Source organism: Scyliorhinus canicula, chromosome 1 (assembly GCF_902713615.1).
Source record: "Scyliorhinus canicula chromosome 1, sScyCan1.1, whole genome shotgun sequence".
NCBI classification, from domain to species: Eukaryota; Metazoa; Chordata; class Chondrichthyes; order Carcharhiniformes; family Scyliorhinidae; genus Scyliorhinus; species Scyliorhinus canicula.
Window position 1 is genome coordinate 196632271 of NC_052146.1, and position 16056 is coordinate 196648326.

General features: G+C 47.7%; 2 protein-coding genes across 4 annotated transcripts in view; one reads left to right on the forward strand and one right to left on the reverse strand.

The window, feature by feature from the left end:
* crnkl1 (crooked neck pre-mRNA splicing factor 1) overlaps positions 1–5218 on the reverse strand; it is a 44314-nt gene extending 39096 nt beyond the window's left edge. The window contains 1 exon segment of the mRNA XM_038805977.1: positions 5036–5218. Coding sequence (XP_038661905.1) covers positions 5036–5083 — 48 coding nt within the window. The 5' untranslated portion in view covers positions 5084–5218.
* cfap61 (cilia and flagella associated protein 61) overlaps positions 4804–16056 on the forward strand; it is a 490576-nt gene continuing 479323 nt past the window's right edge. Inside the window, exons 1-2 of one of the 3 annotated variants that reach the window (XM_038805956.1) lie at positions 4804–4881; positions 14856–15005. In XM_038805956.1, coding sequence (XP_038661884.1) covers positions 4865–4881; positions 14856–15005 — 167 coding nt within the window. In that variant the 5' untranslated portion in view covers positions 4804–4864. Of the gene's footprint in view, positions 4882–5221; positions 5309–11092; positions 11116–14855; positions 15006–16056 lie in introns of those variants that run through there. The other 2 variants (XM_038805965.1, XM_038805971.1) reach the window with 2 other exon arrangements.

The following is a 16056-nucleotide window of genomic DNA, read 5'->3' on the forward strand; positions in this document are numbered from 1 at the left end:
TCTTAATTCAAAACTATGGCCCAGATTTTGTGATGAAATGAAAAATTAAAATTGCTTATTGTCACGAGTAGACTTCAATGAAGTTACTGTGAAAAGCCCCTAGTCGCCACATTCCGGCGCCTGTCCGGGGAGGCTGGTACGGGAATTGAACCGTGCTGCTGGCCTGCTTGAAAAGCCAGCGATTTAGCTCAGTGAGCTAAACCAGCCCCAGAAGTGAAGTAAGGATGCTAGCTGATGACCTTAATGAAAGTTGTCCACAAAAGCCTAGCGATCTTTGTGGTGGGGTTTTCCCTCTCTTGACAGCAATTTAAATCTGGAGCCAAGTCAAGGGGATGTCTTGCTGTGCAGCTGAGTTGTCAGCAAGCAGCCAATCACACTGGAGTATTAACTCACAGAAAACCAGGAAGTTAAAAATGCTTAAAAATCTCAAATGATTAGATGATGAAATAAATTACAATTGGATTATGATAGAAGCTAAAATAAAGATATATAAACACCTATTTTTAAAATATGTGGAATTTATTAAGGAGCAATTCGATATTCCTAGAAATATAGAAGTATCTTTTCAGGGTCAGTAAAGGTGTTTAGCAGAAGTTATACAGCATTGTGTAGGGCGTCATGGTGGCGCAGTGGTTAGCACTGATGCCTCACGGCATTAAGGTCCCAGGGTCGATCCCAGCTCTGGATCACTGTCCGCGTGAAGTTTGCACACTCTCCCTTTGCGTGGGTTTTGCCCCCACAACCCAAAAGATGTGCAGATAGGTGGATTGGCTATGTTAAATTGCCCCTTCATTGGAAAAAATTAATTGGGTACTCTAAATTTAAAAAAAAAAGCATTGTGTAACTTTTTCAAGGGGCTTTACAGCCAGAATAACAATTTGAGAGGGGAAGTTTGCACCAAGTCAGGATGCAGGACAAATCCAACTCAGACAATTACTGTCCAATCAATCTACTTTCAACCCTTGGCAAAGTGATAGAAGGTGTCGCCAACAGTGCTCACAAGCTGCACTTGCTCAGCAATAACCCTCTGAATGATGCTCAGTTTGGGTTCTGCCAGCACCACTCAGCTTCTGATCTCATTACTGCCTTGGTCTGAACAAAGCTGAATACCAGGTGAGAGGAGTGACTGCCCTTGACATCAAGGCAGCATTTGACCGAGTGTGACATCAAGGAGCCCTAACAAAATTGATGTCAATGGGAATCAGAGGGGAAACTCTCATCTGGCTGGAGTCATACTGGCACAAAGGAAGATGGTTAGAGATCACTCGCCTTAGCCCAAGGATAACGCTGCAGGAGTTGCTCAGAATAGTGTCCTAGGCCCAACAATCATAACTGCTTCATCAATGACCATCCCTCACCATAAGGTCAGAAGTGGGATGTTCAATGATGATCACACAATGTTCAGTACCATTCTCTTTTTAAAAAAATGTATTTTATTACAAACATGTATCAAAACATGCTACAGCAAATAAACATCCCGGAAATATACTTCCCAGCAATTAACTATACAGATTTTTCAATTTTTTCACCCTCCACCCCCCTGTGACGAATAGCTCCTCAAACACAGTCACAAACATCCCACACCTTTTCTAAAACTCCCCTGCTGAGCCCCTGAACTCTTACTTTATCTTCTCTAACTGCTGGAAGTCGTACAAGTCACCCAACCATTCTGCTATCCCCGACCGACATTCCAGCAAAATGCACCGTTGTGCAATTAGAGAGGCAACGGCCACAAAATGGGCCTTCCTCCTCTCCATGAGCTCCGGCTTCTCTGAAAACCCAAGTATCGCTACCAAAGGGTCCAGATCCACTTCCTCCTCCACTATCCTGGCTAAGACCGCCCAGAATCTTCCCAATTTTTCACAACCCCAAAACATGTGTCCGTGATTCACTGGCCCCCGCCCACACCTCTCACACTCATCTGCTACCCCCTGAAGGAACCCACTCATTCTCACCCAGTCATATGCACCCTGTGCACCAAATTAAACTGTATCAGGCTCATCCTTGCACATGAGGAGGTCCTGTTTACACTAAGCAGTGCCTCACTCCATGCTCCCCAATTGATCTCCCCTCCCAACTCCACTTCCCATTTCTCCTTAATCTTCGCCAGCCGCTGAACTCACTGCTTCCCCAGCCACTTGTATATATCCCCAATTTTTCCCTCCCCTTCCACATCCGGAAGCAGCAGTCGCTCCAACCACTTCCCATTTCTCCTTAATCTTCACCAGCCACTCACCTCCCTGCTCCTCAGCCACTTCTATATATACACCCAATTTTTCCCCTCCCCTTCCACATCCAGAAGCAGCAGTCGCTCCAGCAGGGTGTAACCCGGCAACCCCCTCCAGACCTTTTGTGCAAAGTCCCTAAGCTGCAGATATCCAAACTCACTACCCCTCGGCAGCTCTACTGTTCAGCACCATTCTCAACACCTCAGATACCGAAGCAGTCCATGTTTACATATAGCAAGACTGGCACAACATTCAGACTTAGGCTGATAAGTGGCAGACTGATAAGTGGCAGGTAACATTCATGCCATACAAAGAACAGCACAGCAGAGGAACTGGCCCTTTGGCCCTCCAAGCCTGCGCCGATCGTGATGCCTGTCTAAACTAAAACCTTCTGCACTTGAGTCCGTATCTCTCTATTCCCATCCTATTCATATATTTGTCAAGATGCCTCTTAAATGTCATTAGGCAAGTGCCAGGTAATTACCATATCCAACAAAAAAAAACCTAGCCATCTTCCTTGACATTCGATGGCATTATCATCGCTGAATGTCCAACTATCAGCATCCTGGCAGGGGGACAAGAGGGGTTACTATTGACACCATTGACCAGAAACTGAAACGGACCACTGCATAAATACTATGGCTACAAGAGCAGGCCAGAGGCTGGAAATTCTGTGATGAGTAACTCACCTCCTGACTCCCTAAAGCCTGTCTACCATCTACAAAGTTCAAGTCAGGGGTGTGATGGAATAATCTCTCCTTTACTGGATGAGTGCAGCTCCAACAACACTTTATCATCCAATATAGTAAGAAGTCTTACAACACCAGGTTATCCATAACACACCAGGACAAATCATGGCTACCATCGACACTGCAAACTACCAGCTCAAAGTGGCGAACATCTCCAAGAAGATTGTGTATATAGACGCTGACCACATCATGGTCATCCAAGACAATAAGCATGCGTGATTGGAACCCCATCCACCACAAAAAACATTCCCACCCTCTTAACACCAACACCCAGTTGCAGCAGTGTGCACCATCTACAAGATACACTGCAGCAACTCACCAATGCTTCTTCAACAGCACCTTCCAAACCTGTGACCTCTACCACCTAGGAGGGCAACAGTTGAATTGGAACACCATCATCTCCAAGTTCCTTCCAAGCCGCACACCACCCTGATTTGGAACTGTATTGCTGTTGCTGGATCAAAATCCTGGAAATGCCTTTCTAAAGGTACTGTGGGTGTAGTTAAACAACATGGCCTGCAGCGTTCAACAAGGCTTCTCAAAGGAAGTTAGGAATGGGTAATGAATGCTGGCCTAGCCAGTGATGCCCACACCCCATGAAAAATAAATTAAAAAAATTAGGGCAATGGAGTCTGCAGGAACTTCTCCAGGACCCTATGGAACATTATAAGATCAATGACAGCAACTTCTGGATTTTGGCATTATTTTGCTCATGTGCAGACTGCCAAAATGATGTCAGCCTCAATGGACTAATAGAAGAGAATGGTAACAGTTGTTTGTAATCCTCTCAATATTAGGAAATACAAGGAGCAAAATAGAATTGAAAATAAAACAAGACATATTGCAAACCAATTTAAACAAATGGTATTGTGTTTACTTCTCAGTAGCACTTTCTTTTCGGTCAGATGCACATGACATGCACTGGAAACCCTTCACGATACTTAATAATCCCCAAACCAAACCTCCAGAATGAGTTCTGTTTGAGTGCAGGCTTGATCCCTGGAAAAACATAGGCTGCTTACCCAAGTCCAGAAACAGAAGCATAAACCAATGTAAAGTTTAACCAGCAAAATTTGCTCAACACATTGAACACCATTGCTGGTCCTGCTAGGTACCAAAAATTTTCACTTAAGTGTTATCTGAAGCAGAGCAGTATGGAACATCAGCAACTATTAACATCTCCAAAACCTTGTCATGACAGGCATCTAACACATTCTTAATATAGATTCTTAGATTAAATGTTCTGACAGCTACTCTCAATTCTAAATTTCCTGAACAGCTACCGAACAGACTTGGCTTGAGTGTGGTGAAGAGATTTATGTAAGACAACTTGCATCACATTTTGGCCACCTCAAGATTCTAGTTGTAAGAAGGCTTTACTTAGTTGCTTCACTTAGTCCATGAAAGGCTTTATAAAAACGTGAGGAAGTAAATGAGGGGTGATACTCAATTTACAGCAAATGCCTGTGTATATGTGGGGGGTGGGGGGCAATCCACTGCATTAACCTGTACAACATGTACACCTGAGGAAGGAGCTGCGCTCCGAAAGCTCGTGTTTGAAACAAACCTGTTGGACTTTAACCTGGTGTTGTAAGACTTCTTATTGTGTACAATATTTGACTGAGGGAGATTTGTACCGCAGTGGGTAAGTCATGACCCTACCACCAGAAGCTGTGTTCAAGCCGCATTTCAGAACTTGATGGCCAGGGAAGGTGCGTTCATAACGTGGCTAATGAGGTTGGATCACCAGCCTGTTAACCCTTCTGGTACGCCTGATGGAAGGCGGTAAAAATGAGAGTATCCTAGTCAGCCATACTGCAGAGGGCAATGCCAAACCACTGCCAGTAATTTGCCAGGCGTAATCATGGACCAACCCAACGGAAGTCCATGGTGACCACCTGGAGGTGAAGGAGAAGGAATCTTTGAATATCCTGACTTTAACTCTAATACCATCACTCAGCTACTCTCGCCCGAGAAATAGATGTTTGTATTTGGGAATTCCCACACTAACTCGGCCTAATTGGGTCCGGCATGGTTTAGCAGTAAGACGGTGGTTACCTTCGCCACTTTAGGGATTCGCTGTTTTCCAGCCGCGGTCGACGCCATGTTCTTGCCGCGAAACCCTCTTCAATTATTTGAAAAAATTATTTATAAGGACGAACAGTAAAACGAAATTATGTCAGCTTCCACTCCCAGCATACATCCGGGCCTCACAGCCTGACCTCCGACCCGGCGGTGCACCACGTGCTAACGACGGCGGTTGCCATGGCACCGGGGCGCCGCGTTGCTGAGGCATCTTGTGGTTTTCCGGGCACGAAGGCAGCGGCACAGGTTTGGGTTGATTTTGTGTTTTTTACAGGATTGGTTTGTTCGGGCTTTATTTTCTCTCCGGGAGAGGACAACTTTTTATTGTTCTGTGTAGAGAGAGGTGAAGCTAGGCCTGGTTAAACTCGTCATTTTATTCATGCACACACACAGCGGATATACTGGACAAATATGAATCTGTAGCTCGTCAGACATGTTACACCCACGGTGAAATATATGTCGACGAATAAAACCCCGCTTTTCTCTCCAAACGTGCAGCCCGGACAGCCAAGTATTTCCAGCATTTTCCATTTTCATTTTATATTAATGAAACTTGAGGGTTGTGAGGTCATTTGGACTCGAAACTCTGTTTCCCTCCTCAGATGCTGCCAGACCTGCGCAATTTATCCAGCATTTTCTTTTTAAAATGATCATTGAAGGAATATGTTATTTATTGCCTCTTATGTGCAACTGATTCCATCCATACGTTAATCCTGCCCCTCCTCAACCTCCAGAAAGTCGTTTCCTGCTTTGTGCTGGGCAGTGGGCTACAACTCAGTTTTGAGACAACAATCTGTGAGATGTGGTGACGATAGGCAGTTTTCAGAATTAGGAGTAATGTAAGTCTGTCGGTGTCTATGATGAGACCATCAATTCACGTGACACGTGGTTAGAAGTGAACAGTGGTTTTAATCGTCTTACAACAGAGCCTGCCTGTGACAAGATGAACTCCAGATGAACTGGCAGGCAGGCTCTCAGCATCAACCTTTATACTTCCGGTAAGGGGGAGGAGCTGTGGGTGGAGCAAAGGGTGGAGCCCAGTACAAACTCCCATAAACTCCCAGAGCATCTCCCCCTAGTGGCAGAGCAGCGCAACTGCTCGTGTGCCGAGCTTACAGAGACGTAGTACAACAGGTGTAATACAGTGTGACTAACGCTACTGTGATTCACCACATTCACCCCCTGTAAAAAAAAATCAAGTCCGGCGGGGGTGGTGGCTTACAGATTGAGTCTGTAACGGGGCAGCACGGTAGCATGGTGGTTAGCATAAATGCTTCACAGCTCCAGAGTCCCAGGTTCGATTCCCGGCTGGGTCACTGTCTGTGCGGAGTCTGCACGTCCTCCCCGTGTGTGCGTGGGTTTCCTCCGGGTGCTCCGGTTTCCTCCCACAGTCCAAAGATGTGCGGGTTAGGTGGATTGGCTATGCTAAATTGCCCTTAGTGTCCTAAAAAATAAGGTTAATGGGGGGGGTTGTTGGGTTACTGGTATAGGGTGGATACGTTGACTTGAGTAGGGAGCGAAACCCCCATGGTAGTGCCCCTGGAAAAAATAAAGAGCCGCTCATGAGGGATCTGGTTGGTAGCGGTACATAAGAGGGACCCAATAGCGTGGAGCGCGTCGGGGAGGACTTCTTGCCAATGGGAGATCAGGAGATTCCTGGACCGGAGGGTCAGTAGGACGGTCTTCCAGACCGTCGCATTCTCCCTCTCCACCTGCCCGTTCCCCCTGGGGTTATAGCTGGTAGTCCTGCTCGAGGCGATGCCCTTGCCGAGCAGGTACTGACGCAGCTCGTCGCTCATAAAGGATGAATCCCGGTCGCTGTGTACATAGCTGGGGAAGCCAAACAGGGTGAAGATACTATGCAGGGCCCTAATGACTGTGTGGGAGGTCATATCGGGGCGCGGGATAGCAAAGGGAAAACGGGAGAACTCGTCTATGACAATCAGGAAGTACACATTCCTGTTAGTCGAGGGGAGTGGCCCTTTGAAATCTATAGCGAGGCGTTCAAAGGGCCTAGAAGCCTTGACCAGGTGGGCCCTGTCTGGTCTGTAGAAGTGCGGTTTGCGCTCCACGCAGATCGGTCAATCCCTGGTGATGGCTTTTACCTCCTCGGTGGAGAAAGGCAGATTTCGGGCTTTAATGTAGTGGGCGAGCCGGATGACCCCCCGGGTGGCCGAGATCATTGTGGATGGCTTTTAAGCGGTCGCTCTGTGCGCTGGCACACGTCCCGCGGGACAGGGCATCTGGGGGCTCGTTGAGCTTCCCCGGTCGATACATAATATCGTACTTGTAGGTGGAGAGTTCGATCCTCCACCTCAGAATTTTGTCATTTTGAATTTTGCCCCTTTGCGAGTTGTCAAACATGAAGGCAACCGATCTTTGGTCAGTGATGAGGGTGAACCTTCTACATGCGAGGTAGTGCCTCCAGTGATGAATATCCTCCACAATGGCTTGTGCTTCCTTTTTGACTGAGGAGTGTCGAAGTTCCGGACAGGGTTTGGGAGAAAAATGCGACTGGTCTCCCTGCCTGATTTAGTGTGGCTGCAAGAGCTACCTCTGAGGCATCGCTCTGAACCTGGAAAGGGACGGATTCATCCACCGCCCACATGGCGGCCTTGGCATTGTCTCCTTGATGCAGTTGAAGGCCTGGCGAGCCTCAGCTGACAGGGGAAAAAGTGTGGCCTTAAAGAGTGGGCGGGCTTTGTCCGCATATTGAGGGACCCACCGGGCATAATACGAAAAGAATCCCAAGCACAGTTTGAGGGCCTTGGGACAATGAGGGAGAGGGAGTTCTTTTGGTCCATACGGTCCGGGTCGGGACCCAGGACTCCGTTTTCCACGACATAGCCGAGGATGGATAGTCTGGTTGTGCGGAAAACACATTTCTCCTTGTTGTATGTGAGGTTAAGCTTCTGGGCCGTCTGGAGAAATCGGTTGAGGTTGGCATCGTGGTCCTGCTGGTCATAGCCGCAGATGGTGACGTTATCCAAGTATGGAAACATGGCCCGCAGCCCATACTGGTTCACCATTCGCTCCATTGCTCGTTGGAACACCGAAACCCCATTCGTGACGCCAAAGGGGACCCAGAGGAAGTGGGAGAGGCGGCCATCGGCCTCAAACGCCGTGAAGTGGCGGTCCTCCGGGTGGATAGGGAGTTGGTGGTATGCAGACTTCAGATCCACCGTGGAAAAAATCCGATACTGGGCGATCTGATTCACCATGTCTGCAATCCTGGGGAGGGGGTACGCGTCGAGGAGCGTAAACCGATTAATAGTCTGACTATAGTCTATGACCATACAGATTTTTTCCCCGGTCTTGACGACCACCACCTGAGCTCTCCAGGGACTGTTACTGGCCTCTATGATCCCCTCACGTAAAAGCCTCCGGACCTCGGATCGAATGAACACCCTGTCCTGTAGACTGTACCGCCGGCTGCGAGTGGCTACGGGTTTACAGTCCGGAGTGAGATTGGCAAAGAGAGGAGGGGGGGGGGGGGGGGGAGGGATTCGCAGCGTGGCTAGGCTGCAGATAGTGAGTGGGAGTAGAGGTCCGCCGAAGCTGAGGGTGAGACTCTTGAGATTGCATTGAAAGTCGAGTCCCAATAAGAGTGGGGCGCAGAGTTCGGGCAGGACGTATAGTTGGAAATTAGAGTAGCTAGCGCTTTGGATTGTTAGAGTTGCGACGGTGCGTCCTTGGATAAGGACAGAGAGGGAACCCGAAGCGAGGGAGATAGTTTGCCGTGCAGGGAAAACGGGGAGCGAACAGCGTCTTACCAGATCTGGGTGTACGAAGCTCTCAGTGCTCCCGGAGTTGAAAAGGCACGGTGTACTGTACCCGTTGATTTGGACCGTCGTCATCGAGTTGTGGAGATGCTTTGGGCGCGATTGGTCTAGTGTGACTGCGTTGAGTTGCGGTTAGTCGGCGGCTCGGTCGGCTGTGCTGGGATGGCCCCGCGATGAGTGCCCGCTGAGGTCGCAGTCTTCAATCGAGTTTTCTGAGTGTGGAGAGGATGGGGCCCAAGATGGCCTCCCCCGTGGATCGCACGTGGCGGGCGGTGAAGAAGATGGCGGCCCCCATGGATCGCACGTGGTGGGTGGGGGTGGAGTCGGGGCGTAGGCCACTGCGTACCGGGGCCTGTGGTCTTGCGAGTGTGGAGGGCGATTACTTTGTGCCGCTGGAGGTTTAGGGGCTGGGGCTTCCTTGCCAGGCACACTCTGGCGTAGTGGCCTTTTCGCTCGCAGCTGCTGCAGGTCGCATTGCGGGCCTGGCAGTGCTGCCGCGGGTGCTGGGGCTGGCCACAAAAGTGGCAGGCTGGAGTAGCATGGTGGCTGGGTGGCCGCGCGATGCAGGCCTGGGGTAGTCGCTGGTCGGGGGCCCATGACAGGGTCGCGCGGTCGGCAGGCAATGAGGTGAGGCTACGAAATGAGACCTCCATAGTTGTAGCGAGTTCAACAGTATCTTCTAAATTTGGGGCCCCCTTCTCCAGCAGTCGCTGGCAAACGTAATTCGATCTAAGGCCAAGCTCTCTCTGTTCTGCAGCAGTTACAGCCTGATAATTACAGTCCCGGGATAAGGCTTTTAAGTCTCTGAGGAATTCTAGCGATTCTGTAGGACGCTGGTGGCGAGTAGTAAAAATGTGGCGTGCGTAGACCTCATTGATAGGCCTCACGTACATTCTATCGAGTAGGGCCAGAGTCTCTATATGAGCCGGTACAGTTTAGCTGAGTAGATATATGATGGCTCACCCTCTCGTGCAGTAGACTGAGTTTCTGCTCCTCCGTCGTTTGTGTGGTGCTTGCTTCAGCCAGGTAGGCCTTAAAACATCGGAGCCAATGCAAAAAGATTTATTTCGCCTCTGCATCCTGCGGTTCGAGTTCCAGTCGATTAGGCTTGAGGGCTGATTCCATGGTCATTCCTTACTGTTTCTTAAGACGATTAAATTGATGAGACCATCAATTCATGTGACACGTGGTTAGAAGTGAACAGTGGTTTTAATCGTCTTACAACAGAGCCTGCCTGTGACAAGATGAACTCCAGATGAACTGGCAGGCAGTTTCTCAGCATCAACCTTTATACTTCCGGTTAGGGGGAGGAGCCTGGGTAGAGCCAAGGGTAGAGCCCAGTACAAGTCCGGTGTTTAATGACATTTGCAATGGAACATTTGACAAATAATATCTTCACCGAGATCTGCATTTTTTGAATTAATTTTTATGGCATAATATATAAATTACACAAAATATTGTAAATCCTTTCCGATTGCAGATGTGCCTGATGTGCATGCATGATGGTTAGTAAGCACTTATAATTTCACACTGAGGAAGAAATATAGGATGTGCGTTTGGTGCTTTTGACCTACTGTTTACTCTGATTTACTTCCACTTTTACCCATTTTAAATTTGAAAGAATTCTATTTTTTTTTTAAATTTGGAGTAGCCAATTCTGTTTTTCCAATTAAGGAGCAACTTAACATGGCCAACTGACCTACCCTGCACGTCTTTATGGGTTGTGGGGTGACACCCACGCAGACAAAGGGAGAATGTGCAAACGCCACACGGACAGTGACCCAGGGCTGGGATCCAACCCGAGACCATGGTGCCGTGAGGCAGTAGTGCTAACCACTGTGCCACCATGCTTTCAATATTTTCTAATGCATTCATGGTTATTCTTTCACCAAAAACTTACATAATCAAAATTTCCTACTTTAGGAAAGGCTACATAAAGTTGCCCATGTGGTTTTTTTTGAAGGACCTGACGTGATTTGTTAACACTCATGGAATATAAAAGTCTAATCGGCAATTGTTTTCTCTTGAGTTGAAAAGGCAGTTTACATCTAAAGAGTTCAATATTGTTTGAGGAATGAACACCTCATTTTCTTAAAATCTATCTTATAATTTCAGATCGATAATCAAAGAAAATAGTTTTTAATTACCAGACTTGATCCGTGACAAAGTCTTTGTGAGGATTCATGTTTCATAGCAACACTGTCCCTTTCTTGTGTCTTACGTTTCTATAGTGGAATACCTATTGCAGTTAGACTTTGTAGAAACTCAGAGGTTAGACTGTTATCATTTTTGTCTATAGAATCACTGATAGAACATAAAACATAGAACAGTACAGCACAGAACAGGCCCTACGGCCCTCAATGTTGTGCCGAGCCATGATCACCCTACTCAAACCCACGTATCCACCCTATACCCGTAACCCAACAACCCCCCCCTTAACCTTACTTTTATTAGGACACTACAGGCAATTTAGCATGGCCAATCCACCTAACCCGCACATCTTTGGACTGTGGGAGGAAACCGGAGCACCCGGAGGAAACCCACGCACACAGTGGGAGAACGTGCAGACTCCACACAGACAGTGACCCAGCCGGGAATCGAACCTGGGACCCTGGAGCTGTGAAGCATTTATGCTAACCACCATGCTACCCTGCTGCCCCTCCAATTATGTTCAGCCGCCGATATTAGAACATAGAACATAGAACAGTACAGCACAGAACAGGCCCTTCGGCCCTCGATGCTGTGCCGAGCCATAAATGCCGAGCATTTATGCTAACCACTATGCTACCGTGCTGCCCGTGATGTATTGTTTTAAATCACCTGACAGATTTTCAAAAACTTCTTAATTCAAATCAAGTGAATCATAATTTTTAGTACAAATAGCTTTTGAATAATAAATTGTATCAAACTATTGTCTCCCCTATTTTGCAACAGTTAACCAATTTCATCATCTCATTCACTCCTCTCATGCCATGGCCCCTCAGTCATGTAATCTCTTCTTGCTACGTCATCCCCATCCCATTCTCTGTACTCCTCCCATGCTATCCCGGTCCCATTCTTGTCATGCTCATTCCTCCCATCAATCCCATCCCTCATAGAAACAAACTCTCTAGCTATGCTAACTTTGTTTTTACCATACTTTCTGCTGCTTTTGTTCTCCACCAACCCCCGCAAACACCCACTTCCGCTGCCATCATCGGCAATTGGCAGTGGCCCATGCAACTGTCTAGGCCCAATCCCATGCCCTATTCCAGCAACCCCTCTGTAAGGGGCAATTTAGTATGTCCAATCCACCAAACCTGCACATCTTTGGACTGGGAGAGGAAACTGGAGCACCCGCAGGAAATCCACGCAGACACGGGGAGAATGTACAAACTCCACACAAACAGCCACCCAAGGTCGCAATTGAAACCGGGTCCCTGGTGCTGTGGGGCAGCAGTGCTAACCACTGTGCCTCCATGCTGCCCTATGAGTAGTGATCAAGGCACATATGCTAGAATTAACTACTCTTCTGGACAAGTCGTTACAATATAGCTCTGACAGCTATATAAGATTGCAGATATGGCACAGCAACAATTAAGGGGCAATTTAGAGTGGCCAATCCACCTTGCACATCTTTTGGTTGTGGGGGTGAAACCCACGCAGACAAGGGGAGGATGTGCAAACTCCACTTAGACAGTGACCCGGGGCTGGGATTGAACCCGGGGTCCTCAGCGGCGTAGGCAGCAATTCTAACCACTGCACCACTCTGCCGCCCCCCACCCTCCCTTGCTCTCTCAGTGATCCTTAGCCTCCCTTGCTCTACCGCTACATCTAGCTGTATCCCCAGGATGCACATCAGCGGTGGAGGCCGCAAACTACTTATCACGCCCTGTGGCCTTCGGTGCCCCTGGCGGGTGTCCTCTGGGGCCGGAGGGCCCTGGTGTATTTGGCGGCGCATGAACAGCCATGCTGCCCTGTTCTGGATGCTAGCTGCAAAACACAGCTTCAGAGGGGTGGAACTCAGGGGATCTGGTGGCTACCATCACCAGTGCATGGGATGGGTCCGGGTTGTCACCCACCGCCCCCTCCTTCCGGTCGGTGTCCGTAGGGCCCTGGTGGTCACCTCAGAATGGAGGGGCATCTGGGTTTAGCCCAGGCTGCTTCTGCATCATCTGGCCTGCCAGCCCTGGCAGTTTCACAATGTCTGCACCATGATGCTGATGCCTTCGATGATGCTCCTCAGTGACTGGGACACACTCTGCAGTGACTCAACATTGCTAACCTGCGACTGGGACAAGCCCCACAGCGCATTGGCCATTACCACCTCGGGACATGTCTGCAGTGCCTCATCACCTAGTCCACCTAGTACTGGGCCACACCTCCCAGTGAGTGGGCCAGTCTAACGAGGCCCTCAGCTATGGCTGTCACTGACTGAGCCTCGCCTTGGACACCTCCACTAATGCTGCTAATGTCGTGCACCAGCTCTCCGCTGCGGTCGCCACCCAAAAGTGTTGGCCTCGGTGTCATGCATTGCCAGTGACATCTCCTGCACCTGGGACTCCTACAATCGGCTATGGACCTGCTGAGTGTCATTGACATCTCCCTCTGAATGTCACGGCCATTCATTAGCTCCGGGTAACCCTGTTCCATAGGCTCAGCGTCTGACTGCGACCCAGCTGGATCCTGGGATCCAGCACACCTCCTGGATTCTGCTGGCCTGGGCATTACTGCCTCCACCTGGGGGCTGCCAACTCACACATGCAGCTCGGTGTAGGTCGTTGACTTTCCTGTGGCACTGGAGGCCTCCTCCTGACCACACTGCCTGAGCTGACGGCCGCTGCCGCTTCACCCCAGGCGGCACTGGCTGTCCTGTGGCTCATCCTCTCGGACCCTCGGGGGAACCAGACATCCCTCCTGGCCTCCACACATCTAGGAACCTACCCACATCCGTCTCCAAATCTTGGGGCCCGTCATGTCAGCCCCATGTCTGCGAGCTGTGTGGGTTTGGCTGTGGAGGAGCCATTTAAGTGCTGCTCGACCTGGGGGGATGCTGGCAATTCCGCCGAATTGGCTGGCGACCCTTCATTTGGGGCCTCGTTAAGAGGACCAGTTAACGTTGTATTGCGTTGCTGGGTTCGGTGGGCCGAGGAACGGCAAGATCGTGGCATTTCCTGCTCGCGACCACATTTAGAAATCTTTTTGGAGAATCGTGCCCAATCTTTCAAGTCGAATAAGACTTGGGCAGCATCCTAAAGCATATCTAAAACTATTGTGGAGCACCATCGTTACAAGAACTGCCTTCATCCATAGAGAAGGCCCACCATCGTCACCTCAAGAAAACTAGAAATGAGCAATAATTCCCGAAGTCCCGAAAGTCGCAAAAGACATGCTGTTCGGTGAATTGGGCATTCTGAATTCTCTCTCTGTGTACCCGAACAGGTGCTGGAGTGTGGCGACTGAGGGGATTTTCACAGTAACTTCATTGCAGTGTTAATGTAAGCCTACTTATGACACCAAGAACGATTATTATAATTGCTGGCAGAAACTACATTCTGAGAATATAGAAAGTGTGCCAAAGTGACATTTACAATTTATATTGATTAGAGGCAATTTTCATTTCATTTCATCAGGAACTTTGTTGAACTGCCCAAACAAAGGTCACAGGACCTCAAACCCATCATACTAATCTGCATTGGATTGGGAGAAAATGTGGCAATTGTTCTTGATCACCATATCTGCTTTCTCCTCTAATAACCACCTAAAATATAACAATGTTTCAATACCATTGAACTTTAATTGAAACTGGTCAAGCCGAGTAGTTTATTTACCTCCTTGGAAATAGTGATTATTGTAGCTGAGTTGATTTCAAGATTTTGAATACAGTAATCTAATTTTTCCAATTTATACAATTGAATACATGTGACAACAGAATTTTTTTTGCCGAATTGCATTTGTTGTAACCTTTGAGTAAATATCCTCATTAAATTTCCATGTACTTTTCAGTTCCTTGTTTGTACTCTCTTTTACAGACCAACAATGACAACTATATATGCTTCAGGTGGAGGAAGTCAAGTAATTAATGTCAGACGATCAGAATCTCAAGATGCTCTTCAGATTATGAAACTGTTCACCCCAAATACAACAGCTATGTTTGGAAGAATTAATGTCATCTATCTGCTGTATGTATATGTAAAGAGTATCCACTAATAAGGCCTTAGAAAATCAGTTTCCATCGAAGCATGCAGGACTAATATGTGTTTCTTAGTAATTTATTTGGAATACTACAACTATGAGGACAAAAAACTACCCGTTGGAAATAATTACAGCTCCAATTGACTGATCTGAATGTCCTTTTATCCTCAAGCTGATACTCCAGGGTTACACTTTAAGATTAACAGGCATTCACCAATTTTGGAGTTCCCTTTGCTCTGTCACAATGCCATTTCCTCCACCATTTTCTATTTTGATGGGTGGCCTGGAAGCAGAAAATACTGAAGCAAGCAGAAAAAAAACCCAGCAGGTCATGTCAGTGTCTGCGGAGATATAAACAGAATGAATGTTTCAAGCTGGTCACCTTTCACAAGAGTCAGAATAAATTAGAGATTTAATTATTTACAATGGCAGGGGAAATGGGGCCGGTGGGGGAAAGAGCAAAAGAGAAGACCTGTGTTGGAGGGCTGGAGTGAGTTAATGAGAAAGAGATGATGGTGAATAGGTGGGTGGTAATGAGACAATGAAAAACAAAAGATGGGTCTAGGGGAGGTGTAAATGGCAACTGCAGAGCCATTTTCAGCAACTGGAAATTGGGAGAGGTGAATGTTAAACCTAGAAGGTTGTAACTGCCTAATTGAAAGATGAAATGCTATTCCTCTAGCTTGCATTATGTTTCTTTTCTTAAATGTATTTGATTCCAAATGTATATGAAAATTTACAACATATATGTGGTGAACGTATTGTATTTAAAAAAAAAAGAATTTTAATTCAAATTTTCACACTTTCACAAAAAAGAAAACAATAACAGAAAATTCTAAGAACAAAAAAAAACAGACCCCCCCCGCCGTAAATAAAAAAGAGAAACAATAAATTAACGCCCGTCATTGGCAAAAAACAGATATTCAACCCAAAACAAAAACGAGGCTACTAGGGACGCAAAGGCCAGAACACCGGTCTCTTTCGCCTCCTGCATTCCCGACTCCACTGCAACCCCAAATATTGTGAGTCCCCAGCCTG